Source organism: Tricharina praecox (genome assembly GCF_024521635.1).
Source record: "Tricharina praecox strain CBS 144465 chromosome Unknown BZA05scaffold_21, whole genome shotgun sequence".
In the NCBI taxonomy this organism is placed as follows: domain Eukaryota; kingdom Fungi; phylum Ascomycota; class Pezizomycetes; order Pezizales; family Pyronemataceae; genus Tricharina; species Tricharina praecox.
The window spans coordinates 322,474-349,330 of NW_026250423.1; the positions used below are offsets into that span (position 1 = coordinate 322,474).

At 55.8% G+C, this 26,857-nt stretch overlaps 8 protein-coding genes across 8 annotated transcripts; 6 read left to right on the top strand and 2 right to left on the bottom strand.

Moving 5' to 3' along the window:
• Nucleotides 1–47: 47 nt before the first annotated feature.
• On the bottom strand, nt 48–2,529 carry BZA05DRAFT_125230 (uncharacterized protein). The gene is made up of 3 exons (XM_051478731.1): nt 1,865–2,529; nt 514–1,814; nt 48–455 (listed from the first exon to the last, which is right to left on the bottom strand). The coding sequence occupies exons 1-3, from the start codon at nt 2,343–2,345 to the stop codon at nt 399–401; spliced, it is 1,839 nt and encodes a 612-aa protein (XP_051337336.1). The 5' UTR covers nt 2,346–2,529; the 3' UTR covers nt 48–398.
• Nucleotides 2,530–5,546: 3,017 nt separating this feature from the next.
• BZA05DRAFT_125252 (Utp21 specific WD40 associated putative domain-containing protein) lies at nt 5,547–9,115 on the top strand. Its single transcript, XM_051478732.1, has 6 exons — nt 5,547–5,798; nt 5,898–6,403; nt 6,478–6,928; nt 6,982–8,087; nt 8,138–8,390; nt 8,446–9,115. Exons 1-6 carry the CDS (start codon nt 5,697–5,699, stop codon nt 9,010–9,012), a joined length of 2,985 nt encoding a protein of 994 aa, XP_051337337.1. The 5' UTR covers nt 5,547–5,696; the 3' UTR covers nt 9,013–9,115.
• Nucleotides 9,116–9,338: 223 nt separating this feature from the next.
• BZA05DRAFT_447015 (39S mitochondrial ribosomal protein L46-domain-containing protein) lies at nt 9,339–10,513 on the top strand (the record flags this gene model as incomplete). Its single annotated transcript, XM_051487127.1, has 3 exons — nt 9,339–9,387; nt 9,457–10,154; nt 10,220–10,513. The coding sequence occupies 3 exons, from the start codon at nt 9,339–9,341 to the stop codon at nt 10,511–10,513; spliced, it is 1,041 nt and encodes a 346-aa protein (XP_051337338.1).
• Nucleotides 10,514–11,854: 1,341 nt separating this feature from the next.
• BZA05DRAFT_405130 (transcription initiation factor IIA, gamma subunit) lies at nt 11,855–12,833 on the top strand. Its single transcript, XM_051484380.1, has 3 exons — nt 11,855–12,099; nt 12,192–12,336; nt 12,439–12,833. The coding sequence occupies exons 1-3, from the start codon at nt 12,056–12,058 to the stop codon at nt 12,571–12,573; spliced, it is 324 nt and encodes a 107-aa protein (XP_051337339.1). The 5' UTR covers nt 11,855–12,055; the 3' UTR covers nt 12,574–12,833.
• A 4,398-nt stretch (nt 12,834–17,231) lies between these two features.
• On the top strand, nt 17,232–18,238 carry BZA05DRAFT_447017 (uncharacterized protein; the record flags this gene model as incomplete). The annotated part of the gene is made up of 2 exons (XM_051487128.1): nt 17,232–17,803; nt 17,881–18,238. The coding sequence occupies 2 exons, from the start codon at nt 17,232–17,234 to the stop codon at nt 18,236–18,238; spliced, it is 930 nt and encodes a 309-aa protein (XP_051337340.1).
• A 935-nt stretch (nt 18,239–19,173) lies between these two features.
• On the top strand, nt 19,174–20,263 carry BZA05DRAFT_405136 (uncharacterized protein). The gene is made up of 3 exons (XM_051484381.1): nt 19,174–19,477; nt 19,535–19,870; nt 19,940–20,263. Exons 1-3 carry the CDS (start codon nt 19,385–19,387, stop codon nt 20,084–20,086), a joined length of 576 nt encoding a protein of 191 aa, XP_051337341.1. The 5' UTR covers nt 19,174–19,384; the 3' UTR covers nt 20,087–20,263.
• A 764-nt stretch (nt 20,264–21,027) lies between these two features.
• Nucleotides 21,028–23,164, top strand: BZA05DRAFT_405139 (uncharacterized protein). The gene is made up of 3 exons (XM_051484382.1): nt 21,028–22,231; nt 22,287–22,721; nt 22,805–23,164. Exons 1-3 carry the CDS (start codon nt 21,203–21,205, stop codon nt 22,847–22,849), a joined length of 1,509 nt encoding a protein of 502 aa, XP_051337342.1. The 5' UTR covers nt 21,028–21,202; the 3' UTR covers nt 22,850–23,164.
• A 486-nt stretch (nt 23,165–23,650) lies between these two features.
• BZA05DRAFT_405140 (uncharacterized protein) lies at nt 23,651–26,027 on the bottom strand. Its single transcript, XM_051484383.1, has one exon. It carries the CDS (start codon nt 25,915–25,917, stop codon nt 23,815–23,817), a length of 2,103 nt encoding a protein of 700 aa, XP_051337343.1. The 5' UTR covers nt 25,918–26,027; the 3' UTR covers nt 23,651–23,814.
• Nucleotides 26,028–26,857: the final 830 nt, after the last annotated feature.

Below are 26,857 nucleotides of genomic sequence, written 5' to 3' on the forward strand. Positions count from 1 at the left end.
AGCCACAGCCACATCCACAAATCAAATCACATCGAAACACAAGCCAAGTCAAAAGAAGAAGAAAGAAGAAGTAAAAGAAGTAGAAGAAAAGAAGAAGTAGAACAGAAATAAAAGGGAGAGTAGGTAAGTAGCGGTCGGGCAACAGCAACAGCAACACAGCATAGACATCGTAAGATATGAGTCAACAGAAAAGAAACGAAAAAGACAGCAACAGAGGCCCAAACAGAAAACCCGCAAATCAAGTAGTATAGCAAGCACCACAACTAATGAATGAATGTAGCAAATGAAGCGTCCCTATCTTTCTTTCATCATTAACCCCTAATCCGCCCACCCGCCTGATCACCTCAGATCACCTCATGTTGTGTTTCTTTTTCCAGGGTCCTGCCGAGCGAGATATCTCAATTTGGGACGGGAAGCTTTCCGTCTCCCTGTGCTGCGCGAACCTGCTCAAACACCTGTTTTGATATAAGTCAGCGTATATTCTCCCGGTGCAACATCACAGTTAGGCCGTACCTTCAGCATTTTCCTCCTCGCACCCAGGGCGTTTACGCCCCTCTTGTCAAGCGCATCATCGTCCAGCTGGACCAACTCGGTCCACTTGAGATCCTTCAGGTTGTCCGTGTACTTATGCAGCCTCAGACTCCTCAGCCACTGCGGGATATCGTTCAGCAGCTCGGGGTTAGTGGGGTCCTCCGGGGGCTTAGAGCTTCCCCTGCGACCCCTCGGGCTCCTTCCGCGGCCGCCGTTCAGATCGTCAGAGTTGTACCCCTCCGAGCCACCGCCCAGCGAACCGAACTGTCCGAGCAGACCGTTGTTGAGCAGCGGCGACTGCGCGGCAAGGAACCCGTTTGCCTGCGGAGACGCGAATCCCATCCCGCCCCATTGCGACGCGGGATTGAAGAATCCGGGCGAACTCGGCCGAGACCTGCCGCCGAGTAGGTTCGATCCGTTCTGCTGTTGTTGCAACGCGGCCGCCGCTGCGGCAGCGGGGATCTGCACGAGTTGCCCGTGTTCATTGTACATCGTGATGTGTGCCGGCGAGAGACCTGGGATTCCACGGGGCGAGGCCAGTCCTGGAGTACCAGGGGTGCCGTCCTTGCGCCGCTTGCCCCAGCCCTTGGGATCGTTGTCGAGGATTATACGGTTGTTGACGGTCGAAAGCGCGGCGAGCTTCATGGCGGTAGCGTTGGCGATCATATCGGCGTTCTGGTTCTGCGGGAACATGGCACCGACCGGCGTGTTGACCATCGACGCCCAGTTGGTGCTCGCAACCGGGTACGGCGACATTTGGGGCAGCTCCAGGTTGTCAGAAGGCGCAGCCAGAGTGGTAGCCCGGATGTTGGAATCGCCGGTGATCTGCGGGGGAGGGTTCCTGGGAGAACGAAGGCCGGCGGAAGGAGGCTGGGGCAGCTGGAAATTGCCCATGGCGGACTGACCGGAGGCGGACTTTGGGCGCGAGATCTCATTGTTGGAATCGCTAGGACGGTTCCAAGGGGAGGGCGGCGGGTTGTTCTCTTTCGTGTTCGCGCCGCCGGTGTTGATGGACGGAGTGTTCAGATTAGCGGTGCTACGTGTCTCAAACAGAGCGCTGCTCCGATTGGACTTGATTCCGCTGGCAGCCCCGCCCTGTCCGGAGAGCTTTGCCCGTTGAGCAGCAATCGTGGCCGAGGCTTCCGGGAACATCGACGTGGGGTCTGCAGAAGGGCGGCTGTTGGGCCCGCCAGGGGATGGCGGGGGAGGACGATTGTTGAATGCCTCGCGGCTTCCCATGGTCAATTTAGTCATGGCATCGTTCATTCGGTTGGCCATGGGATCTGCCGGAGATTAGCATACTTTTCCATCAACGCAACCGGAGAAGACCAACCTTTCTCGAATGTGTTTGGCGAAAGAAGGTTCGACATCGGATGGGACTTTGCCATCTGCTGAAGGACCGTTATGAAGAACCGGATCTGAACCTGAGTCGTCTGCTGCAGCAGAGCATACAGAGCGGCGGTGCGTTCCGCCTCGCTCAGCACACGAAACCACTGCTCGATAGCGCTGAGCTCGTCTTTGAACTCCTGATCCAATGCGGCCGAAGCCATCTCCTCCAGCGTATTCTCGTATGTCTCGAGGTCATTGATCCATTCCCGAGCGGCCTTGTCGAGGGCCTCGGTCTCGGCGTTCTGCTGCGGGATTTGAGGAGGGTTCAGGAATATCTCGGATGATGGCCGGATGCGTCCGCCCATCGGAGATTGGAAAGCGCCCGACATGTCGGCCGAGGCTCGGAGGTGGTGGCCGGGTCGAGACGTCGGGGGTCTCAACGATCCGCCGTTGGACGTCTGCTCGGACTTGTTAAGGGAAGACATCTCGATTCACGGGTGTCGCGGCGATGCGAAGGATGCGGAGTGTCGGTTGCGCTGAGAGGAAACGGTATCCCAATGTTGAGTGGTGATGGTGTGTTCGACAGAAGGCTGGCTTTAATTGATGAAAGTATTCTTGATGGTCGAACAATGAAGGCAGCCAAAACTACGAATCACTTCTTCAACACGTCAGGAGCAAGGTGGAGCAAATGTTGAAGTGGTGAGGATCAACCGCTATTACTAGAGCTATCAAGGAGGACGGTACTGCCGAAAGCGACGGTGCGAGCTTCTCCTGCAGTGCCTGCTGACCTCAAAGGAGCTTTGCTGCTGCGGTGTGCGAGAGCAAGCAATTTTGCGAAGACGGAAGAGCGTGGAATGGTGTTAGAGAGGAGGAGAGAGGAGAGAGGGAGGGGTAAAGGTGGTGGCAGTAGTCGGAGAGGTAGTGAAGGCCGTAGCGGTGCTGTGGCGCCTGATCGTTGCGTGTGGCGAGGTGTTCTTTTTTTCTTTCGATGTTTCAAAACGACTGGGTGGATGAGCGGAGAAGGGGAGGGGGGTGGGGCGCAAAGACGTTTATGCGGCCCAGTCGCAGAACCGAGTCCGAGGGAAGGATGTGTTTGTAGGAGTTGAAACTGGCTAATGGGACCGAACTGGAGGCTTCGAGGGAGGTGGTCGCAGGATTCTGGTTATTGGCGCGCTGAGTTGGATGTGCGGACACGACGAACCACGTCTATTAGCACTGCGGGTTACTGTTTACGAGCCTAGTTGGCAGCGGCGGCGGCAATACGGCGAGTGTCGGCAACTTCAGACCGAAGGGATGGTGGGGGACTTTGTTGGCAAGCGAGATGTATATGTGAACCAGCCAGCCCAAGGGAGGGGAGGTGTGGTGTGTGGGACGTTCAAAGAAGAGAAGGCGAAACGAGAGCAAGCAACAACAAAGCTGCGCAAAAGAACAACCGGCAACGGCAACGGAGGTGACTACGGGCGACGAAGGCGAAGCTCGCGGAAACTGTCTTCGAGAACGGGGAAGAAGAGAAATGGGGCAAGTGCCTTTATGGTCCGTTTGGTGATGGATGTGGTGGAGGGGCTGGCGGAGTGGGCAGGACGAGAAGGGAGAAGGAGAAAGAGGAAGAGGATGTAGCAGCAGTGGATGTGGAGGGAGGAGGAGGCGGAGGCGGCAGGGTAGTTTTCCGATGAGGGGGGGCCGAGAAAAGCACTCAGTTCAGGAGAAGAAGGAACGAATGACGGACGGGGGGAGTGTGTAGAAGGATTGATTTGCTGGAGAGAAATGTACCTATGGTAACTACGGTACGTACTACTGGTAGAATGACTACACCCACTCGACATTGTTAGGTAGATACATACGGGCATGTATGTAGACCCTAGGCTGTGATCCTCGAGTCTCACCAACCGCAACCACCCAACCAAACAACAGTGCCTGTTGGCCCAGAGCGCAGGGATTGGGCCATGCAGTCTCTATCCCGTGGCCAAAGGGAGCTGCGGGGGACATAAGGCAGGCAGCAGCAGTTGAGGCTGGCCATCTACGAGTAAGTCGAAGCCGGAGCAGAGAGCAGGATGGCTAATCAATCGAAAGGAGCATATCAGCGGACGGACCGCCTTGCGGTGGGGCTTGCTGCCCATCAACGTCGGCTGTCGACTGTCTGCTGTCTGCTGTCTGCTGTACTGCAAATACTACTACACACACGAACGATGCATGGTATATATCTACGGTACCTCTCTTGGGCGTGAAAACACGCCTTACTGCCGTGACCAGCGCTGGTGTCGATTGATTGATACCCCAATCAGTAGGAAGCCCGGATAATTCCAGGAACACCGCAGGTCCGCAGCAGACCGGCGCCGGTAGCGGCCGCGGTGCAACGGGAGGGTGGGCAGAGTACGGTAGCCAGTGTATAAGGGCAGCACCTCAGTGAAAGGGAGTGAGCGAGCGAGCGGATTCACGTGGGTAAGAGGTAGGCACTTACATACTAGCAATCGGCGGCCATCACAAGAGCGGCGGTGGCGGCGGCGGTGTTGGCTGGTCTCCGGCGCGGCGACAGTCTCCACTCCACTCCACCTACCTACTCTAGCATCACGGTTACTGAAGCGTCGGACCCACCATCCCAGTTCTGCGGTGGACGCGCATGCGTCGAGGCAGGTATGTAGGTAAGCTGGTCGGTCGACGGTCATGCTTCTCGTCGGTTGCAGATGGGCACGCTGCATCCGCCGCGCTCTAGAACGGGAGTGTAGTGTAATTAATTCGCCGTGCACTCGAGAGTCGACTCCGCATCCCGCGCTTCTCGCCCACAATCCAGTGCACCCGGCAAATTCAATTCATCCATCCATCCATCCATCCTTCCATCCATCCTTCCACGCACGCTCGCTTTCCTGTTGCGGCGTAACTAATGGATGTCGACTCGACGTCTGCTGCACGGCGGGAGAGAGCCCCATCTGGCACCGACACAGTAAGCTTAGGAGGGGGGAGGGTCCCTCCCGCCGACGCTCGAGCTCGTCGTCTCGTGTCGTGTCCCGACGCTTCGCAGCTGAGCTATGGACTATCCACCGGTTGCGTCCGCGCTCGGATCGTGACCAGGTCCCCGATCAATGATCTTCCGCGTTACTATTAGCGGGTGCCATCACGATTCACGTCCGATGTCCGATGCCCGATGCTTCGGAGGCGGCTGCGTGTGCTGCAGCAAGTAGGTAGATCGGCACGCTCGAACGCAAGCGATGCGGAGGGGGGATGCCGGGCGGGTGGGCAGGCCGGAGCATAGTAGTTACTCTGCTCACTTCCCTACACAAAAATCGCCTATTATGCGTCCAGGCTCCACAGTGCTATACACATTCAGCATCCAAATACCTCCGAGCTGGAACCGTGGAACGAAGCCAAAATAAAGTCCGACAGCAATAAAAAGTGAGGTATGTATTGTACTCTATTTGCTGTAAAAGCTCAAGAATATAGTAGGACTACAATTTATATCCGGATTGTACGATTTAGGAATATACCTGACGTCCAATAATATCTGTTTCAGATACACAGCGGGCAAGCAAGCGATGGTCCATTCGCCCTGCTGATCGCGATTCGCGCCCAGCGTCTCCCGTGCCATGCTGGGTCACAGTGTATCACTCGGTAACCATATAGTAGTTAGTACCGCCAAGCTCGCCGCTGATCCCTGCAAGAAAATTAATCTCGGAGCCTCAAACGCGAGCACCGCCGCAAAAAAAAAAGTTTGAGAAAGCATCGAGCGAGCGAGTGACGGACGACCTCGAAAACGGTAACGACACTTTGCTTTGCTAATTCTTCAAGTTTGGAGAGCCCCGCAGCAGCGTAACATATCGATCCGAACACGACCCAACGCAACAATGCCGTCCGCTCATCCCAAGCGGCAGCGCATCCAGGGTGCGACTACGGAGCAGGCGGCTCATCCTACACCTACACACTCCCGCATTTTCGCTCCATACCGAGTATGTAGGCGTTCCGTCCCGGTGGTCGTCGTCGATGCGATGGGTGGGGGGGTGGCGGGGGAGATCTCTCGGTTGCTAAAGCTGCTGCTGCAAATATAGGCCATCGGTCACATCACCTCACCAGTGCCGTTCTCGCTGCTGCCGCAAGGGAAGACTTTCCAGGTTACCACGGCGCTCGAGCGCACGGTGCAGACGTATGACGTGCGGAAGCTGAACCTGCTGTTCGTGTCGTCGCCGCCGACGCCCGGCGTCATCGCCCGTGTCGTCGCACATAAGGATGTGGTCTATGTCGCCTTTGCCGACTCGAACGCGGGTGGCGCTGGCGTCTGGATCTTTAAGCGCGGAAAGAAGATGGGCGAGTTGCAGATGCCGGCGCAGAGGTGGGGCGCCTGGAAGGAGTTGATCGTCTTTGGGGAATGGGTCGTGGGCGCCTTCGATAAAGCGCTCGTTGTGTGGAGGAGGGAGAGCGGCGAGGTCTACACCGAGATCGAGATGGGCGGGAAGGGGGGCGCGGTCACCGCGGTCTGCCACCCCAGTGCGTATCTCAACAAGCTGGTCGTTGCGAGGAGAAACGGTGACTTGGAGATTTGGAACATCAAAACCAGGTATTTATGTCCGATTGGGGGAGGGGAGGTGGGGGGGGGGGTCTTCAACAACGGCGTCGCTGATTCGAGCCCAGTAAGAAAATCTACACCATACTCTCACCGGTTCCAAGCACTCCAAATTCTCCAAAGGCGGTCACCGTCCTTGTGCAGACTCCGGCGATCTCGGTTTTGGCGATTGGATATTCGACGGGCGAGATTCACTTGCACAATATCCACACAGATGCACCGCTCTTTACCCTCAACCAGCGCTCCCTCGTTGTCTCCTCCCAGACCAGGCGTGTTGCGAGCCTGTCGTTCTGCAGCGACCCGTTCGTTGGCGCAGAGAAGACGGGCGCAGAGGGCGTAGGTGGCCGTATTCTTGCTGTGGGACATGAGGACGGACATGTCACTCTTTGGAACCTGGAGAAGCGCAGGGTCTTTGGAGACATCAGAAACGCGCATACCCCTTCGCCGCAGGGTGTCCATGTACAATGGCTGTCGGGAATGAATGTGCTGGTGACGAGTGGCGCAGATAACAGTGTGAAAGTATGTGGTGGTGGACCTGTTGAGTTGGGGATTGAGATGCTGACCATGGCTAGGAATGGGTATTCGATTCTCCGCATACGACGAGGCCGCGCCTCTTGCGTTCTCGGGGTGGTCACTCGGACGCCATTTCTTCCTTGACCTTTGCATCTCCCGGAACCTCTCACTTCCTCCTCTCCGCTTCCCGCGATCGGACACTCCGAGCTCAGTCGCTCCGCAACGACGCCCAATCGTTCGAGTTCTCGCAAGGAGCTGCGGTCAAAAAGGCCACAAAGGCAGCCCAGAACGCCATTGAAGAAGCAGCAAACACAATCGCAGAATTCAGGGCGGGACCAATCACGGCCATTGCAACATGTTCAGGCGACGATGGGGCTGGTACGTCCGGGAGAGAATGGGAGGGCATTGTTACTGCCCATCAGGACGAGCGTGCTGCTCGGGTGTGGAGTTTCCAGAACAAGAAGATTGGACGATGGCAACTACCCACCCACGACGAGGGCGAGGTCAAGTCGGTGGCCATCACTACCTGTGGCACGTTTGCAATAATCGGATCGTCCAAGGGCGGAATCACAATGTTCAACCTCCAGAGCGGCATGCAGCGCAGACGATTTCCAGAGCCTCTTACCCCCGCGCAGGCTAAGCAGGTCAAGAAGGGCGAAGCCATCGGAAAGATGAACATGATTGGAAGGGGAAAGCACACCAAAGCGGTCACGGGAATAGTGACGGATGCCCTGAACAGGGTGGTCATTTCTTGCGGCCTGGACGGAAAAATCAAGTTCTGGGAGTTCACAACAGGAATCCTGATCCATGAGTTCAACTGGGAAGGTACCACAAAGATACCCAATATGATGAAGTTCCATCGGCCTTCGGAGCTCATGGCTGTTTCTTGCGATGATACTTGCATTCGTGTCATTGACGTCGAGACTAAAAAGGTCGTGAGAGAGCTTTGGGGCTGCGAGGGCAAGATCAGTGACTTCTGTTTCTCCAACGATGGCCGGTGGATCGTTGCTGCTTCTATGGACAGTGTAATAAGGGTCTGGGATCTGCCGACCGGTCACCTTATCGACGGTATAAGAACTAGCAATATTGTTACTGCCTTGGCGTTCGCTGGGTCTGGAGAGTTTCTGGCGACGGCTCATGTGGGAAGTGTTAGTATTAATCTCTGGTATGTTACCTCGCATCTCCAGCTCTCAATCAGTGCTGACCGATTTCCAGGACAAATCGGACACTCTTCCGCCATGTTCCGGCCCGCCACATCGAGGACTCGGACATCGTCGACCTCGCCATGCCCTCGATCTCGGGAGAAGGCGGAACCAGCTTGGTGCACGCTGCCCTCAATCTGGACACCGAGGATGACGTTGAGACTGGTGTTTACAACACCGCCGACCAGCTGAGTAAGGACTTGCTCACCATGTCCTTGGTGCCCCGGACCCGATGGCAAACGCTTCTCAACCTTGACGTGATCCGAGTACGTACCTTCTTGTACCTCCGACAGTGCTTCCGTGCTAACTTTGGTCCCAAAGCAACGCAACAAGCCCAAGGAGGCCCCGAAGGTCCCCGAGAAGGCACCATTTTTCCTCCCTTCGCTCGAAAAAGGCAATCCAAACACGATGACCGAGAATCTCGCTCTCGTTTCCGCCTCTGCCGCACAAAGAGCGGCCGAAGAAGCGACCGCCCTCGCCGCAGACCGGAATAGGATCATGCGTGTTGACCCCAACATCAGCACCGGCGAGTCGCAGTTTACACTGACGCTGCGCTCTGGAAACCAGGCCAAGCTGCTCGACCACCTCAAGAGCCTCCCGCCATCATCTGCAGATTTGGAGCTTCGGAGTTTGCAGGACGACGAAATGGCTGACTTTGTAAACGCACTCACCCAGCGGCTGCGAACGAGGAAGGACTTTGAGCTGGTGAATACGTGGATGAATGTTTTTGTCAAGTGCCATGGTGAAGCTATCGCCTTGGGTGGGGCGAGTGGGCTCAGAGAAGCGCTCGAGACGTGGCAGGCAGTGTTGAGGGCGGAACAGACCAGACTTGGGTCAAGAGTAGGGTTCTGTTTGGGTGTTGCGGAGTTCTTGAGATCAGGGCGGTGATCAATCGTGACGGGAAAGCGGTCTTATGTAATGATTGTATATACTGTCTTGAGGACCGGTTGGCCAAAAGTTGTCTTGATTTTGTGGAGACGTAGATAATGACATTTTTAAAGACTTTGATGGCTCCACAACGCTTTTCGTCTGTGACTGCAGCATTTTTCGGGCCAAAACTGATGGCCTCAATGGCAAGCCTCGATTGATAGCCGATGACTGCTTCCTTAGCGGGGGGGGCGGCTCTTTCCGAACAACTTTTTCTCCAAAGCTTCACCCACCTTGCAGTGCACCACCGTTTTGTTTCGTGTTGTCGTCGCCCAAATCCCACAATCATGAACGCTGGTCTACGATCCGCGCGGCGGCCTTTAGGCATGCTGCTGAGTACGCGCCCGCCCTCCCTCCCTCCGGCCCCCCCCCCAACAGGAAAAGCCAATTGACAACCTCTCATAGAGCAGCACCGGCAACAAGCAGCAGCACCTCGTGCATACTCTTCCGCCGCCCCCGCGACCGTCACCACCGAAACCCCCACCACGCCACCGGCCCCGCCCATCCAATTTAGCCAGAATGCCTCCACCACGCCCACCGCGACGCCCAGCAAGCCCACCGCGCGCAGCGCCGGCCCCTACCGCACGACCTCCGCCGTGGTCCTCTCGCGCCCGCCCATGCTGACGCCAGACCTGGACCCGTTCGAGGAGTCGTTCTACTTCTACCAGCGGCGGCTGAACCAGCGGCTGGCTTTGCCGTTCACGCGGTACTTCTACTTCAAGAAGGACACTCCGGCGGATCTCGAGTGGAAGCGGAAGCAGAAGGCTCTTGGGGACGACGTGTTCACGGGGTTCGGGAAGCGCTCGTGGGCTGACGAGCTGCTCGTCGGCGATGAATCACACAAGAGTGACGATAATGGGTTTCGTCGCCTGGCGGCGACGACGGTGTCGGGCGAGGATGCGACCGCGGAGGGAGTTGAGGGTGTTAAGAAGTTTGAAATGCCGCTGGGCAGGACGAGTAAGGCGGATATGGAGGGAGACCGTAGGAGCCTCGATCGACACATGACTCGCACCCTCTATCTGCTCGTCAGGAAGAAGGGTCGCGATAGGTATGCGTGGAAGTTCCCACAGAGCCCGCTGGTTGGCTTCGAGAACCTGAAGGAGGTGCGTGATCCTCTGCCCATACCATACCGCCGCGTGAATATTGGCTAACACGGGCGATCAACCAGGCCGCGGAACGAACACTCGCGGAGGCGGCAGGCGTCAACATGAACACGTGGTTTGTCGGCAACGTGCCAATAGGCCACAGCGGCTACCGGTACCCCAAGGGGTACACGGAGGACGGCGACTACATGGGGAAGAAGGTGTTCTACATGAAGGCGCGCATCATGGCTGGACAGGCCGACCTGGCCGAGAACAAGTTTGGCCTCGACGACTTCATGTGGCTCACCAAAGAGGAGGTCGATGAGGTCGCCGGTCGCCCGTATTTCAATGTCGTCAAGGATATGTTGGTCAACCAGTAGGGGCGGCGGCTGTAAAAACCGGAGTTTGGGGTGGCGGGCTGGCTGGCTGTATCATAGAAATCTACATGTAGTTCTTGCGGGTTGAGGGCCGTAGCCGAGTGATATCCCAGTGCTCGAGCCGTACGTATGGGGGATTAAAGGTTGTGGGTTCTGGTTTAAAGGGAAGCCGAATGGCATGCGCCTCGCGTTCTTCCAAGCCTAGGGACTGTGTTCAGGTTCATTCGTCCTTCGCCTGAACCATTTGTGACGGAAACACTTGGAATGTTCGGTGGCTAGTTATTTCACATTTCCAGCTGACAAGTCACCCGATCACTCGATATCTCTACGACCAAACCAAAACCTTCACATGTCGATAGAGTTTGTGATCAAAGCCACAGTCTTCCCAGCCACAGTCTTCCAAGCGACAGTCTTCCAAGCTCCACCGAGTGAAGCTCTGTACTGATTTCTGCCCGCAAAAGTCTAGTATCATTCCAAGTCCAGCGAGAAAGCTTCGTATGAACCTACGCGGAATCGACACGGTAGCAAGGAGAAGTAGTGCAGGAAACCAAGAATCCTGTCCGTTCGTGAGACGTCTGTAATAAACCTATTCTGGAATCGTACACGAAGTATGTACCGCTGTACCGATAGCACTGTGTCTATTCGGACGCTCACAGACAGCCAGGCCCGGAGCGGTCATACCTATCCTACTCGTCACCGCCCAGCGCAGCAAACACATCATTAGACTTTCAATTCTTAGCCTTGTCCACCATCCAACCCGACTTTCGTCGAGCAGCCCGTGGTGGCCCCCTCTCTTGCCCCTCCCTCCGCCTAGGCACCCAACGTCAATACACGGTAAAGACTGATATGGGCCTGCATGCGCGCTCCTTCCAACGTCTCCTCTCTCCAATACGGGCTGACACGCCCGCTCTTACCTTCCGCCCTCAGCCCCTTCGTTTGAAGGTTTTCCGACTCTTCTTTATGGTGGTTGCGTGCCTTTTGCAGCCTGGCGTTCCTGCTCCCACCGATGAAGACGGGCACATATAACGCCCCCCTGTCGCGAGCATTATCAGCCCACGACGGGACACATTCTTCCAAATCTCACCCTCTCTTCCCACCCTCTCTTCCCCCCTTCCCCTTTCCACTTTCGCTTCCTCTCAACCTTCTCTCAAATCCTCCAGCAATCCGCCCTGGCCAATAGTCCGCCGAATGACATTCCATGACCCACTCCGTCGTACAAACAAGCAACGCGGGGTAGCCTAGCTATGCACTCTATCTCCAAGTACCGGTTTCTGGGACAGTGGGGGGTAAAGTATGTAGCACAGCGCACCACCACCACCCACCACCACCACCCACCACCACCGCAGAGCAGGATCATGTCACGTCCGGTTCAGTGCATAGTACGTACGGAAAAAGCAACCCGCACGACCGACCGAACCCAGCTCGCCACTCATCGCCTCATCCCCAGTGTCCCCACCTACGACCGTCTCCCCTCACTACACGACCACGACCACGACCACCATCACCACCAGCACTACCACCACTAGCACCACTAGTCAGCACACAATGTCCGCGCCCGCAAGCTATTACGAGCTCTACCGTAACTCCTCGTACGCCCCCCCTCCCCCTCCCCACCCCCCTCTCCGCCGGCGCGCGTCGTGAACGGGAGCGATCGATAGCTGGCTCTGGCTGACTCGCGCAGGATAGGAACTACTCTGACCTCGACGCTCGACGAGCTGCAGTCCTCGGGAATGATGACGCCGCAGCTGGGCGCCCTGGTGCTGCGGCATTTCGACCGTCACATGGCGGAGGGTCTCGCGTCCGTGAGGGCCGTCATGAAGCTTAAGGTATCCTACTACTCCCCCCCTCTTCCTCCTCCTCCATGTTCCCCATAGATACACACCCGCAGACGGAGGAATAGACGGCTGACAGGCTACGTGGGAGCACAGGGCGACCTGGTGACGTACCGAAACGTCGACGACGTGTGGATGTTCCAGCTCAAGGACATCACGTTCACGTTCGAGAAGAAGAACCAAGTGCAGGTCAAGAAGATTAATGTTGTTGCGATGGCGGTGAGGGATTGACTTTATAGTATAGTAGACTATGCAGTGCATGTATGGATTTTGGTTTCCTTTTTTTTTCTGACTTTTTTTTTTCTGACTTTTTTCGGTTCGATATGCTTTCACTTGTGTGAGCACATGTAGATCGTACATACCGCCCCCGGTGGTGGATGCGATGTACTTACTCTGGTTACCGTAGATCGAGGGGTGCAGGTTTCTGGTTCGCTCCGTGAGCAGGGCTGGAGAGGTTACTTGAAAGCTCTACTACATAGTATCATAGGAGGAAGATCCATTGAGCTGCACTTGACGTGAAAGGGCCGTCGAAAACACTCCCAGAACCCTATATATCCTCTAAGCATACAGCACCTCAACGGATGGAGGTGTATACTGAAGGATTACCTTCCCGCAGAGCTCCGTAGCACATAGTAGATAGCTCAGCTATCAGATATCGCAAGACGTCAGCACGGAATACGCCGTTCATTCGTTCGTTCGTTAATCATTCATTCGCCTTCAGCCTTCAGCCTTCATGTGCAGGTTTATTCATCAGCCTTAGTCATTTGCGTTCATGAATCATGACCGCTTCGTAAGTCCACGTAAGTGTGGAGAATCCCCCCCCCCCCCCTCCCACTCCATCGAAGATCTGAGGGTGGGTGGAGGGGTGGGGTGGGGTGGGTGAGTGGGCGGGGGATACGTACCGTACGGTATAACTGTATTCTATATTCCAGCCGTAGTGAATCATAAATGACGGATTGTATGCTACCCAAGTACCCAAGTACCTTTTTATGTAGATAGGCACATGCTCGAGCTCGTCGTGAGCCGTGACGCATACCCTCCTACCCTACCCACCTACCTCCTACCTATGATGCATACCTACCAGTACCAGTAGCCAGTAGGTATGGATATCCACGGAGCTTTTATCTATTTATCAGTCTGTCTGTCTGTAACGTCTCATTTCGGAGGATTCGTAAGCTCCCGCTCCCCCCTCCCGCTCCCCTCCTAAGGCGAAACATATCGTCTGGCCGCAGGCCGCGGGCCCCCCAAGCTCGAGCAGATTCTGGTAATGCCATGCACTTGTGCTTGCGTTGCGCTCGGGGATATCCATGGCGGGAGTGATCCATGGCGGGAGTGTGAGTTATATGGTGCTCGGACTTGAGAATTACGGAGCTTGGGTTGCGTGGGATATCACTCGCATGTCGGACCCTTGAGGGTCGGTGATTCGGGGGCCGGGGGGCCGGTGATCAGTCCACTTCTACTCGTTGGTATGTTGGTACAGGTAGGTATGTACTGATTACTCATCTCCGTGACTCTGGTCACATGTATGTAGAATTGTAGATATGAATCCCGGGTGGAGAGAGCGGTATCCAGGTATGTGGGTAGAATCGTTGCGTCGGTCCTTTAATCTCGTCCCGGCCCGGCGCTGAGCACCTATAGGTATTATAAGTACATGGTTGGCCGTTGGCGAGCCTGTCATTGGGAGACCATCAGGCTAACCGGGTATGTAGACATGAGCAATACTCGGTATGTAGCCACTGTTCCTACTGTAGATACTGTACCAACTCGTTCCTTCCACCTTAAAGGTCCATTGTTTTCAACATGAATGTAAAGTCGCAGTTTGGCATCAGGCCGTGTTAGACGTTTGAAATTCCTGGCTATGGAACGAAGAGATATTGACCAGCGGCCAGCCTGTCAACCGTGGTCTTCATGCCACATGCCACGGTCAGTCTTTTGCTCAAAACTGGGGTTGGCTGTGGGCAAGCATTCCGGACTACTAGCTAATCAGTAGGCATGGACATTGGACAGTCGGGTTAGCTGGATCGTGTTGCGACTCGCATACCGACTGCTCGATGGACGGACGGTTATATAGCCTTGGAATTCCACATACCTATGATGGGGGGGAGTGGGAAGGAGCAATGCACTTCGAAATGCCAAGCATGACCATTGGCCACGATATCATAGGTACCTATCATATTGAAGTGCGGCAACGCCATCTCGTCGAGGCCTACTTCGAGATTTCGACTCCCCGAGTTCTTGGGATTAGGATACCGGCTGCGTCGTGTGATCCCAGATTCCCAGCCGGAGTAATCATACCCGTAATTCCCTCCATTCCCCATTCCCCACAAACGCCGTGGAGGTAAGCCGGGGGGGTTCATGTCTAGAGTTTTGTTTTGTTTATTCGTCTACCTTGCAGTGTTTCCTCCATTCCGCGACCCTGGCAGGTGGCATATGTTGTCTCTCTCTCGGCGCTTTGTGGGGGAGAGGAGGGGGAGGGGAGACAACAAGCGCCTGGAAGGGGGCGACAGTTGAATCCAAGTCGCCGAGTGATCGAGGCGCTCTTCTTTCTTCTTCTTTCCGCGCCGCCGAGGGGCAGCATTCCATTCGATGCGACTCATGTGCATTATTTTGCATTGTACACGTCCTACTTATGATACACAAAAGGCAGTCCGGATTGAAGTCGGGAAAGGAAGTTAGGTTATGTATGTAGCAGTGGATTTGAGTTCTCCTTGTTCCTGCATGTCACGTAGCGAACTCGTTCCCTCGCTCGCCAACGACGGGTAGGGGAAGAGGCATCCGACGGGCTACGGCGAAGAGGGAGAGGTCTGCTAGTTACATACTGCTAGTAGAGTTGAGTAGACATACATCGCATGCATGACGCTTGTCATCTACACCATGCAGCGAGTGTGCGGTAAGCGTGCAGCAGAGGGAGGGAGGGTGAGAGGGTGAGAGGGTGAGAGGGTGAGAGGGTGAGAGGGAGGGAGAGGGAGAAATCTCTTCTCTGCTCGCAGGCACATGGAGGTGGAAACAATATCCGTTGTCACGGTTGTATGTAGCCACGAGCCCGAACTCCATTCTTTGTTCTCCATTCTTCTTGCTTCGTGCGTACACGCCACACTGCTGTATTGTACTCTACGCACCGGTAGTGTACCCGAAACCCTTCCGTCTCGAGAAAGGTCAAGTGAGGCGTTTCAGCGACGGGTGTGCTAGGTAGAGTGAGTAGAGTATAATGGTGCTAGTAATAGTACTAGGACTAGTATGGTAGATACAATCCATACAACGACACCGCGCTCTCGCATCGCGGCGGGGCGGGGGGAGGGGTGGTGGACCGTGGTGGAAATGGAAATTGAAATTGAAATGTGCCAGATCGACAAGGGCGCGGCTTCCATCCAGCCAGCCCCTCGCTATTTGGGGGATCAGCAGTGCCCGGACATGGGGTAGATACCTCATCGTGGTGGTGGTGGTGGTGGTGGTGGTGGTGTGCTGGGCAGTCGAGGTTACAGTTCCGTGTCGTGTTGTGTTGTGCGGCGCGGCGGCTATACCGGGCGGTGCAAGGCTCAAGGCTCAAGCACGGAGAGGGGCTCGGCGACAGTCAGTGGGCTCTGGCGGATGAAAATACTCGGCCGCAGAAGAAGGTGGGCGATGCAGCAGGTGAGATGGGGACTCGGAGGGGCGGATGGCGAGGAGTTCTGCTGATTTCTCTTCTCAGCCTTGCACCTGCTTGCCTGTTCGCTAAATTGGACCGACGTATGCATGCTGCACTGCTCTGCACTTACGCAGCGAGAGATAACTCTCTGCCTACTTGCTCTGCCTATCTGTTCGGACGAAGAGGAGGAGTGGAGTTGGCGCTGTCATAAGCCAATTCTGCACGCTGGGCGCGACAGGGAGCCATCATTGGCCACAGCGCCTACCGTCCAATTGTGAGCACTGGAAACGCACGAGGACAGGCAGCTGAGAGCGCAATAAGTGAGAAATGCGGTGGAAGGGAGGAGGGGAACGCTGGCTGGCCGTATTAGAGCAGACCCCGCTCTTCGGATCCACTCTCTGCTTTCCAAACCCGACCCTTCATCTCTTCCGTCTGTTCTGTTTTGTCTGTCTGTGCTCCGGCAACTCTCGTCACCGCGCCACTGGTCAACCGTCGGTTGCATTCAACTCAGACTCCAACAACGATACCTTACCGCCCTATGATTCCGGGCGCCGTTTAACGCTTTGTCGGAGAACCACAACACCCCCCGATCCCCACACCCACCCACTCACACCGTCTCCATCATTCACTCTCATCTACTCACACAGTCTCCATCATTCACTTCCATCTACTCACACTGTCTCCACCCCCACTTTCCACAGTCTTCATCCTCTACTACCATTGTCTCCACTCCCGCTGTCTCCACCTTCCACTTCTCTGTGGCTTGAAATACACGATTGACGGCGCGCCCCGGTTCAACCACTCGCGACGAACCACCTCCCCCACTTCTCAGCGTTCGCACTACTACCATCCGCTAGCTGAACCTATCGAAAGCGACACTCGGGAGAGCTTGCTCGATTAGGTATTTCATCTTGAAGGTGGAAAAGGAAAGCGAGACATCCACACCACAGCCCACCTCACACTTCCACCTTCACACTTGCACTTTCACACCTACACCACCACCACAGACAATTCAACCTACCCCCCGTCGAAAAGCGAGAACAAGGACCGGACTGGACTCGACCTTCACTTACATACTGTCGTACAAATCTAAATTCAACTGTCATCCAGCCCCCCTTCCCTCCCCAACCGATATATCATACTGTTACTCCCTCTCGTACTCCCGTAGACCACCACTCCACACCGCCAAACACTTCGTCTCCCCAACAACACCAAACGACAAGTACAACACCTACAACAAGAACAAGAACAATAAACCTCCATCATGCTGCTGTTCAGGAAGGACAAGACTGCCAAGGCCCCGCCAAAGATTCAGACACCTCCAAAGGAGCCCGCTCCAGCCCCCCCTCCACCGTCGAGGCAGTCCATGCCACCTCCGCGTAGGGAAGTTGTTCACCATTCGACCCTTCTACTTCTCGACAAATTCGAGCTTCCCCAACAGCCTCGCGGATATTGGGACAACAAAGAGGTCTTCGAGACACCGTCCAGCAAGGATGAGCACTCGCGACGCACAGTGTTTGACCCCGAGAGCAGTGCTCGTCCTGTGCAGAACCGCTACAGGAGGGAAATCAGGGTGCGCAAGGAGGAGCGTGAGGCGCGCAGTCTACAGGAGGGATGGCTGGAGGGACCCGGAGAGCAAGTTGTCCAGGTCCTCGAGGAGTTGGAGGATACCAACAACGATCTGAGAGATGCGGGCCGATGGGAAAATCATCTGATGGTGAAGCGCGAGATGAGGATTGCGAATGCTCGCAGCAGTTGGTTCGGGAAGGAGGCGGAGGATGAGAGGACGTGCAGGATGGCGGTCGAGGCGGCGCTGAGGAGTGTCAGGCATCCAGCGTATGGCACCCCCTTCACCACCCTACTGACACTGGCGAGCAACGACGACGAAACGTGATGCTAACGATGCGGTGAAGATGGACTGTCGAGTTCGAACCACAGACTCCGGAACAGCTGGACTCTTCGGCGCGTTCCATCAGAGCGGAGCGCAGGATTTCCACGTCGTCGATCATGACCATGGGGTCGCTGGCGCCGAGCAGGGAAAACCGACTTTCGATACTCTCGACGACCACTAGCAGGACCACCCCTCGAAGCTCGATCATGAGCATGACGCAGGCGTCGACCGCCTCCTCGCCGATAAGCTCCGGTATGCCGAGTCCCACGTTTAGCACCGCGAGCGGTAAGGGTGGTTTCTGGAAGGGGACTTCGGCGGGCTCGCCGACAACCGAGCAGCCGAATCCGATCGCTCTGCCACCACCCGCTTTAACCCACTAGGCGCGAGTTGGCGGTGGTGTGCGGAAAGTGCTGTCACCAAAGGCACCCTCAAAACTGGGGAAGTGAGTTGTGGGGGTGTTCTCCGGTGATCAGCGGGTGTCTGCGCTATTTCTCTTTCCCCCCTGGAGACTGTCACTCTCGTTAAAGCAAACGAAATCCGACGAACGAACATATTTGTCGGAATTTACTGCATGATGATATGATCGTTGAATGCATTTGACCTGGGGTCCTGGCTTTTTTTTCACTGTCGTTTGTGTTCCATAGTTTTTTTCTTTTTCTTTTTCTTTTCGGGGGCATACCGGAGTTCTGGAGGCTGCTATTTTATTGATTTTTTACGGCTCTGCTTTGTTTGTCGCTGTTGATCGTTGCTGGGGGTACAGAACGGAATTTCTTTGCAGTTGGAACGGTGTAGGTATGAGATCGAACCGGACTTCTGTTTCCTGTACTCGGTGTTTTGCATCTTTCTTTCTTTCCTCTTCTACTTGTTACTTCTACATAAGTTGCTTGTAATTCAATCGGATGAACTGATCAGTGGCTCGACTCGGCTTCGTTTTCTGCCTCGAGACAACTCGTGATGGGAATCACAAGCGGTGTTTCATCCATCTAATGTTCCCAAGATACTGACATATATCTCACGTGCCAGCCCCCCAAAAACGGTGGCTACGGCGTCGGCTGGATGTTCCTTTTGCCTGCGTGCGGCACGTTGACATGACATCGTCATAGTTAAGTCCCTCACGTATGGCTGGATGGCGTGCATAAGCTCGCCTACGATTGCGGGACTGTTGGATGTTTTACTTCCACGGTTGGTGTTGGATGTCTCTGTCTCGTGGCGGAATTCGCATTGAAAAAAGAAATGACGCCGTGTCCGTGTCGATGGAGACCGAGTGATCCGAGCCGACACATACCGAGGTCCCGTATTCTATTGGCAAGGTACTCTACCCTAAACCCTGGTTTCCGGCGACCGTTGCTTCAACCTGCTGCTGTTGCTGCTGCCCTGCTTGCTAGAATACATATCAACAACGACTCCGCAAGATACCGCCTGCCTACATACCGCACCTCATATCGCGACCTCCCTCCCGCTTGCCCATAACTATAACTATAACCCCGCTACGTACGTACGGACAACCACCGCCATAGCAAGTAGCAATGAAGCCAATCACAACAGCAACCTACCAGGCCGCCTTCCTCTCGGGTATCTCCAACATCCTCGCGCAGGTGCTAAAGAGCTACCGCTCCTCGGTGCGTGTGTCCCCACCCCCACCCACACGGCGTTCACACCTGCTGACTGATAGACAGACCCCGCTGGAGCTCGACTTCACCCCCGTCATTCACTTCGTCATCTTCACGATCATCAACACGCCGCCGAATTTCCAGTGGCAGGAGCAGTTGGAGGCATGGTTTCCCGGGCAGGTCGCGGATGAGGGTGCGAAGGGGGAGAAGGGAGAGAAGGGAGAGAAGGGGGAGAAGGCGGCGGCGAAGGCGGGGAAGACTAGACTCTCAAAAACCAATACGGCAAAGAAGTTCTTGGCCGATCAGGTCCTGGGCGCCCCGATCAATACGGCAATGTTCCTTGCGGTCATGGGATGGTTCAAGGGACTCGAGGGACAGGTGCTGATGGATTATGTTCAACAAGTGAGTTCGCTGCTGGCTGGCGGTGGGGAGTGAGTGAGTGAGTGGGCGGCTGATTGATCCGGGGGATAGAACTTCATGCCGTTCATGGTGGCTGGCTGGAAACTCTGGCCCGCTGTCTCGCTGATTTCGTTTTCGGTTGTGCCGGCTGACAAGAGAGTCGTGTTTGGAAGTCTGGTGGCCCTGGGGTGGAATACCTACGTGAGCATGATTATGTAGATGTTTCGGGAGGGGGGGGAGTGGGCTTTACTGTTACTGTTACTGTACACTGTACACTGTGTAGGGCTGTTTCTGCATGCATACGACTAGAAGCCACTTGCATGACGCTTTGATGAATTGATGACTTCAATTGACTTATTTTGGCTGAGCGGAGGAATGTCACTTTTTCGTTAAAACTGCATGTTACTACATCCAGCCTTGGCCTGGGCGTCCTGGTGGTGGTGGGGCTGCACTCCATTGCACTACACTACACTACACTCCACTGCAATCCCACCTTCCCTCTGCTTTCTGCTTGCTGCTTGCTGCTTGCTGCTCCTCCGCAACAGAACGACATGCTTTATCACCTCTCTATCCGTGTATGAATACATACCTACCACGCATCCACTACTATCCCATACCTACCTACAGATCCCATTACTCCTCTTCGTCGTCGCTTCTACAACTTCTTCTACAATGGACATATCAACGCACCGCACACGCATCCACATTCCAATTCCCTTGTTAGGCGATAGTATTGAAGAATCGCGGGCCCGCGAGCTCCTGCAACGTATCGACCACGCCCACAATCTGTACACGCACCGCAAGGGGTTCCCAGAGGCGGAGCGCCTGTACAAGAGCTATGTGAGGCTGCATGTGCGGTGGCTGGCGGAGCAGGAGGAGCTGGAGCAGGAGGCGGTGGAGACCGAGGCAGAGAATGTGTATGATGAGCGGTGGCCGATGCTGTGGGGCACGGGGAGCAGGGTTGAGGTGAGTGAATGCGTTAGGGGACCGGGCGGGGCGAGAGCTGACGACGACGGGAAGGGGGGCTCGAGGTGCTCGAGCGTCAGGTCGAAGGGAATGCCGTCGAGGCCGTCGTCGGCGGGCCCGAGCACGGGCCACCACGCGCCGCCGCCGTCGACCGCTCCGACCACGCACGAGCTGGACAGCGAGCCGAGTGCGTCATCGCTGAGCTCGCGGATCCGCGCCAAAGCGCTGTCCGAAGCCACCTCGGACTATTCCCCCGGCCGCCCCCGCTCCCACAGCCAGGCGGAGTGCCCGTCCACGCCGATATTCCCGCCGCTGCTGACGAATGCGGATATCCTGTGCGGCGGCACGGTGCTGAGGATCGTATCCCACATGCCCTGGGAGGCCGGGAAGCTGCTCTATTGCATCGAGTGGAAGCCCCACGATGTCGACGTCGCCCCGCTGTTCTGGTGGGTCAAGTTGTCCGGCATGCAGTTCCACAGCGCCCTTGTGAACGAGTACCATCACAGACATGCACTCGACCCGCCGCGGTGGCCGAATAAGCGGCGAGTGCGGTCGTCGGCGAGCTTGGGGGTTAGGGAGATTAAGCGCGCGCTGGAGGAGCGCAGGTTGCATCTCACGCTGCATGGAGTCGCTGAGGAGGACACGGCGAGGGAGCTGGCCGATGAGAGGTGGAGGATACGCGATGAGTGGCAGCATACCGGCCGTGGATGGGGCTGCGCCAAGGAAATTGTCCAGAGGAGACGGAAGGAGTGGATGGAGGCCGAACATGAGGCCAAGACCCCATGTGACAACGAGGAAGAGGTCGACCAGCCCACGGAGACGGAAGCTAGGATGCCCCTTGGTCTCGTTAAGCAGCATTCCGAACCGATCCTGCGGTCAAGACAGAGGTTCGATGCACAGGACGAGCTGGAGTGGAGGGAACATTTTGGTGGGATCATCTCAGCGGCTGGTCCTAAGGGGGGCAGCGTCGTCTCGCTGCAGCAGCAGTTACTGCCCCGAGGAAGCTGCGCGAATCAGCCGCTTTCGAAGGTTGTCTCGACGCTGGTGAGAACCCACAAACGACCCCCTTTATACGCTGCCCTGGTTGGTCGTGGCGGCGGCAGCGGCGGCGGCAGTGCTTCGACCTTACTGTTATTTAACGGAGCGCCTTCCGTTGATTCTAGTAAATCTCTTGGCAGCAGCGGAGGGAAGGGGATATTTGCTAGCTTGCTGGATGCTTTGAATTGGAGTCTGTGGGGAAGACGTCAGGAGGCTGGTACAGCATCGGACGCAACATGCGTAACCCAGGGCCTCTCCACCGCTGGGGAATCTCCAGCAGTTGGAGACCTGGATGGAGCTCCACGGTCAGAATCCGGACAGCAGACAGAGGGCTTTTCCGGATCATCTCCAATTGACATGGTGGGCATCATCTTCAAACTTCCCTGGCGATGCCTTGTGCTAACGGTCCACACAGACTGCTCCATTCGAGGTCACTCGCTCGCAAACCCCCAAACAAATCGATTCCCTCTACTCATTCCCCGGGTATGAAGTCTTCGGGTCTCGGTCCCTCAGCACCCCATCCTTCCAGTACAAACCATCGCCTTCCGTCTCGGTTGAGAAAGTTCCATTGCGCACGCAAACCCCCAATCAGCAGCAGCCGTCCGACCCTTCCGCGCATCAGCACCATCACCATCACCACAACCACCACCACCACCACCACAAACACCACCACAACAAACACCAACAGCCCACCAGCAAGAAGTCAAAAGAGCCGCTTGCCGGCCTGGACGTACAGAAGGAAGAAGCAGTGCAGAGGAAAGTAGCCGTGCGCAAGGAGCCGCTCGAAGTCCACGAAAGCGAGCTGTGGCTCGACGGCGTTGGCTCGCCGTATCCAAGGCCGGACTCAAGGGTGTGTTGATGTCTCCCACCCCCGACGACGACGACGCTCGAAGGAACGGCGGAATTGAATTAACTGAACGCGTGAATACATAGGTCCTAATACGCCGTAATCATCTGCGGCAGAAGTGTGTTGGTTAAGTGCTATTGAGGTTGGCCGTTGGCCGCTGGCAAGCTCGTCGAGTCCTGGAGCATGATGGATGGGTGTGCGCTACGGAATGGCAGTGTGTGTAGTGTAGTGAGGGGCTACCTGGTTGGTTAGCACTCACTTTTCTTTTCTTCTTTTTCTTCTTCTTTTGAGTCTCGGAACTTGGAAGGCAAGGCGTGCATATAATTTTTAGCAGTAGTAGTAGTAGCAGCAGTAGTAGTATGCCCTGCTTGAAGGAGTTCTGCGGCCTGCGGGACGGCACTGCACTGTAGGCACCGTGATGCCTGGAGTGCCTGGATAATAGGAATTTTTTTTTTTGTGAATACACGACTTTAAATTGGGAGGTTTTCTCCTACATAGGTAGGCTGTAGACTGAAGACTGTAGTGACTGTAGTAACTGCATTGTCGTTCCGATGTAACGGCTACAACGGGTGGCCAGTGTTCTCCATAGTCCGGTCCAGTCCGTCCGGAGGTGACTGTCGGATGGACTAGGTAGTCCACCAGTAAGGTCGGACGGGACGGACTACTTTTATCCCGTCCTCCAAAAAGGCACGGACGGGACTGGACTGGAACTTGGCAGTCCATCCCGTCCTGTCCGGGCTGCAGTCCAGACTCTGGACCGGAGTATGGAGAACACTGCGGGTGGCTGGACCCCGAGTAATTGACGTTGATTTGGGCCGTCAACTACCTTGCATCTCGATCAAGTTCATCGGATGGGCTGGTCCCTCCTGTAGCGTAGGTAGACAGTGATCACGATTGTATGTGAGCGACGAGACACGAGTGTATACGGTATGGTGGTATGATAGGTGTATTAGACATTCCTCATGCTTCATAAAGCTCCAACCTAGAAAAGATAAAAATCAAAGACACCGGCTCCATGAAAAAACCAACAGCAAAAGCCAGAACTCCCTCGCCTCCCATAACCAAGTAACTATCCCTCCAGTGTCCCCTACGTATGCTAAATCTCCCACGTCTCCCCCCACAGATTCTCGCCCCATAGTCCCTCCCTGCCCCACTTATCCTGCAGCCTCGTCTTCCTCTCGATATCGCTCAACTCGGCATACACCTGTCCGACCGCGGCCTTGAGAAACCTCCTGAGCGCGGTCTTCCTCGCAGGGTGCTCAGCCATATGCCACCTCCACAGCCCCTGGCGGACTATGGCATCCCACCTGCCCGCCTCATCCTCCTCCTCCGCCTCGATGACCGGACGGAGCGTTTCCAGATCCAGTGTCTGGAGGTAAACGACCCAGAGCTCGACGCCCTCCTCCATCTCGAGCACGCAGTGTTTGCCCAGCTCGGGGACGACGCCGGCCTTGACGGCGAGCGAGAGGTCGGTTGTCAGCGGGCACAGGAGCACGCCGATGCATTGGTACACCTCGAGGAGGTCCCGCAGCTGCTGCATTCCCAGGCGGCGCGATTTCAGCCACGATATCTGCCCTGCGACGTTTGAGAGCGCTTCCGAGAAGTGCAGCGAGAATGCCCATACGTGGAAGATGGCGTCGTCGAAGGCTTTTTCGTCGGAGGCGCTAGCTTCGAGGAGGTGCTTGGATAGAAAGTTTTTGCACCGCGCGCGGATCGCGGATTTTAGCATGCTGGCCGTCTCGATGGAGGTGGTTATGGCGTGCGAGTACTCTTTGAAACTTGTGGGGTGGAGTTTCGGCGTGGAGAGGAGTGTGCGGAGCGCCGGGGATGTGGTGCCAACGGCCGAGCTGATTATTGATGTTGCGTTTTCGGTGAAGATGCGGTGAAGGTGCGGTGATGTAAGGGAGAAGGAAACGATTTCGGAAGCAGATGGGAGGCCAGAGAAGATTCGTACGAGGATTTCGGCAGGGAGGGATAATAAGGTGTTTGCCTCTGTCGTCGTCTGCTCCACGGGCTCACCTGCTGGAATACGTTCTGGTTCTGCGGTAATCTCTTCCGCATATACGGCAGTTTCTTTTCCCTCCTCCTCCCCCTCCTCCTCCTCCTCGATGGTCGGGAATAGATCTGGGAATTCCCGTCTGAACGGCGTTGCAGGTGTGGAAAAATCAATAAACGGACTCTCAAGCGGTTTCTCCTCCACAACCGGCTTATCCTCCTCCACCTCATCCGAGATCGCCAGCTCCTGCGAGAGCCACGACAGCGAGTCATCGCTCTTCTGTCTCCGCGGCGTATGTGGCGGCGACAGCGGTGGTTCCCGCTGCTCCTGCGGAGTCGACAGGCACCCGATATCATGGCCCACTTCAATATCCTTGGGAATGGTCAATGACTCCACAGGACTGACTGGCGGTGTTGCCAGAAGTCGTACCACTGGCGTATCTGGGCGTGGAGGAAGCGGGGTTGGTGTATCAGAGGGAATGGGTGGTCTCGTGGTTCTCCAGTCGGCGTTCACGCCGCGGTTGTAGCCCATCGTGACCAATCTTCCCGGCCGTCGGGCGGGTGTGCTCGCTCGTCGACGTCTTCGTTGGATCATCGGCTGGGCCGTCTCGGGCTCAAGGCTCCGGGTCCGTCGGTATATGAACTCTGCTGAGGACAGTGCTGAGGAATGCCGGGTTGTGTAGGGAGGAATATTTGGCGGTGAGCGGGGATCGAGAAACCTTGTTTGCAGTGGCGATTCATCGGGTGGGCTAACTCTGATGCTAGGGACTCGCTGCTGAGGGAGTTTGATCTCGGAGTAGTGATAGTCGAAGCCTTCCTTGGTGAAGACTCGGACTCGGTATTTGGTGAACGAGGTGAATGATGGCTCACCGAACACGGACAATCTCGCGGAAGTCGGCGAGGCTGGGGGAGAAAGGGGAGACATGGGAATACGTAGTGCCGACAAAATGGAGCTCGTCGGGGTCGCTGGGGAAATGGGTGATGATGCTGGAATATCTCTCGGTGACGGTGCCGATACGACCATCTTGGTCCCCAGCGCCGACGAGACGGTGATACGCCTGACATCCAGCTTCGTCAGTGCGCCCGAGAATGTCGAAAGTCCCTGCCAGCTCCTGGATCTAGGTCGGGTCGGTATCTCTGGTGGCATATTCGGATTATGGGTACTAGTAGTACTCGGGAAGCTGCTGGAAGTGATTATCGGCATGGTTGCAAATGTGGAGTCGATTCCAATAGACGGCCGTGAACAGTGTTCTTTCCTTCATGTACAGAATCCCAACTCGAGCTTTTGGTGATAGATGGGTGGGTGGGTGAGTGGGTGGGCGGGTGGATGAAGGGTGCGAGGTCTGATATACACATAGTAATCCATGGCACCAAAATGCATCCCCACCACGGCGCGGTAGCGTAGGAAACCTGCAACCACAACGATCGCAAACGGCATAGTGGTCTTCACCGCATTTATTCCCCTTGCAGATCATCGACTTGACGACAATGCTTCTACGTGGTGGGTTTGCAGCGGGCTGGAGGCGCAGTTCGTTGGAGTGCAATATTCGAACCACAAGCTCATCTCAGGGAATAGAACGGTGACTCTGGTCTGTGCGAGTCTCCAGCGGGCTGTCCACTTCCTGCCTGCCATCCTCTCCCGTACCGTAGCTGTGGAGACTGGAGTAGGTAAGTCTTTAGGTATGCAAGCAAGGCGCAGCTCATATTAATACTATAATCAAGATATCCGTTCCGTCTCGATTCAACTAAGCGGCTGTGAAGGAATTCGAGTATAGTATTGTCAGCCCCGCTTTGGATCTGCCGTGGCCCGTGGTTACCAACTGGACTCTGGACTCTGGAGATTGTTGGCACTAACCAACCAATACTAATCACCGAAATAGTACTTTCGCTACAGGCATGGAGAGGATTTTCAAGGAAGATCGCCGGCCCTAACCCCCAGATTATCATGGATGATGCTTTGCAGGTTGTGACCGAGATACCGCTAGCTAGGTGATGCCGGTGAGCAACGGGGACGCGGCAATTGCAGGAGAGAGAGAGATCTGGAGACATCCGTCGATTATCACAGGCTAGCCAGTCAGCCTGCCAGAAGGGAAACAAGGTGTTTATCGAGGGGGTATGTACATCCGTCCGGGCTTCTGCCCTTT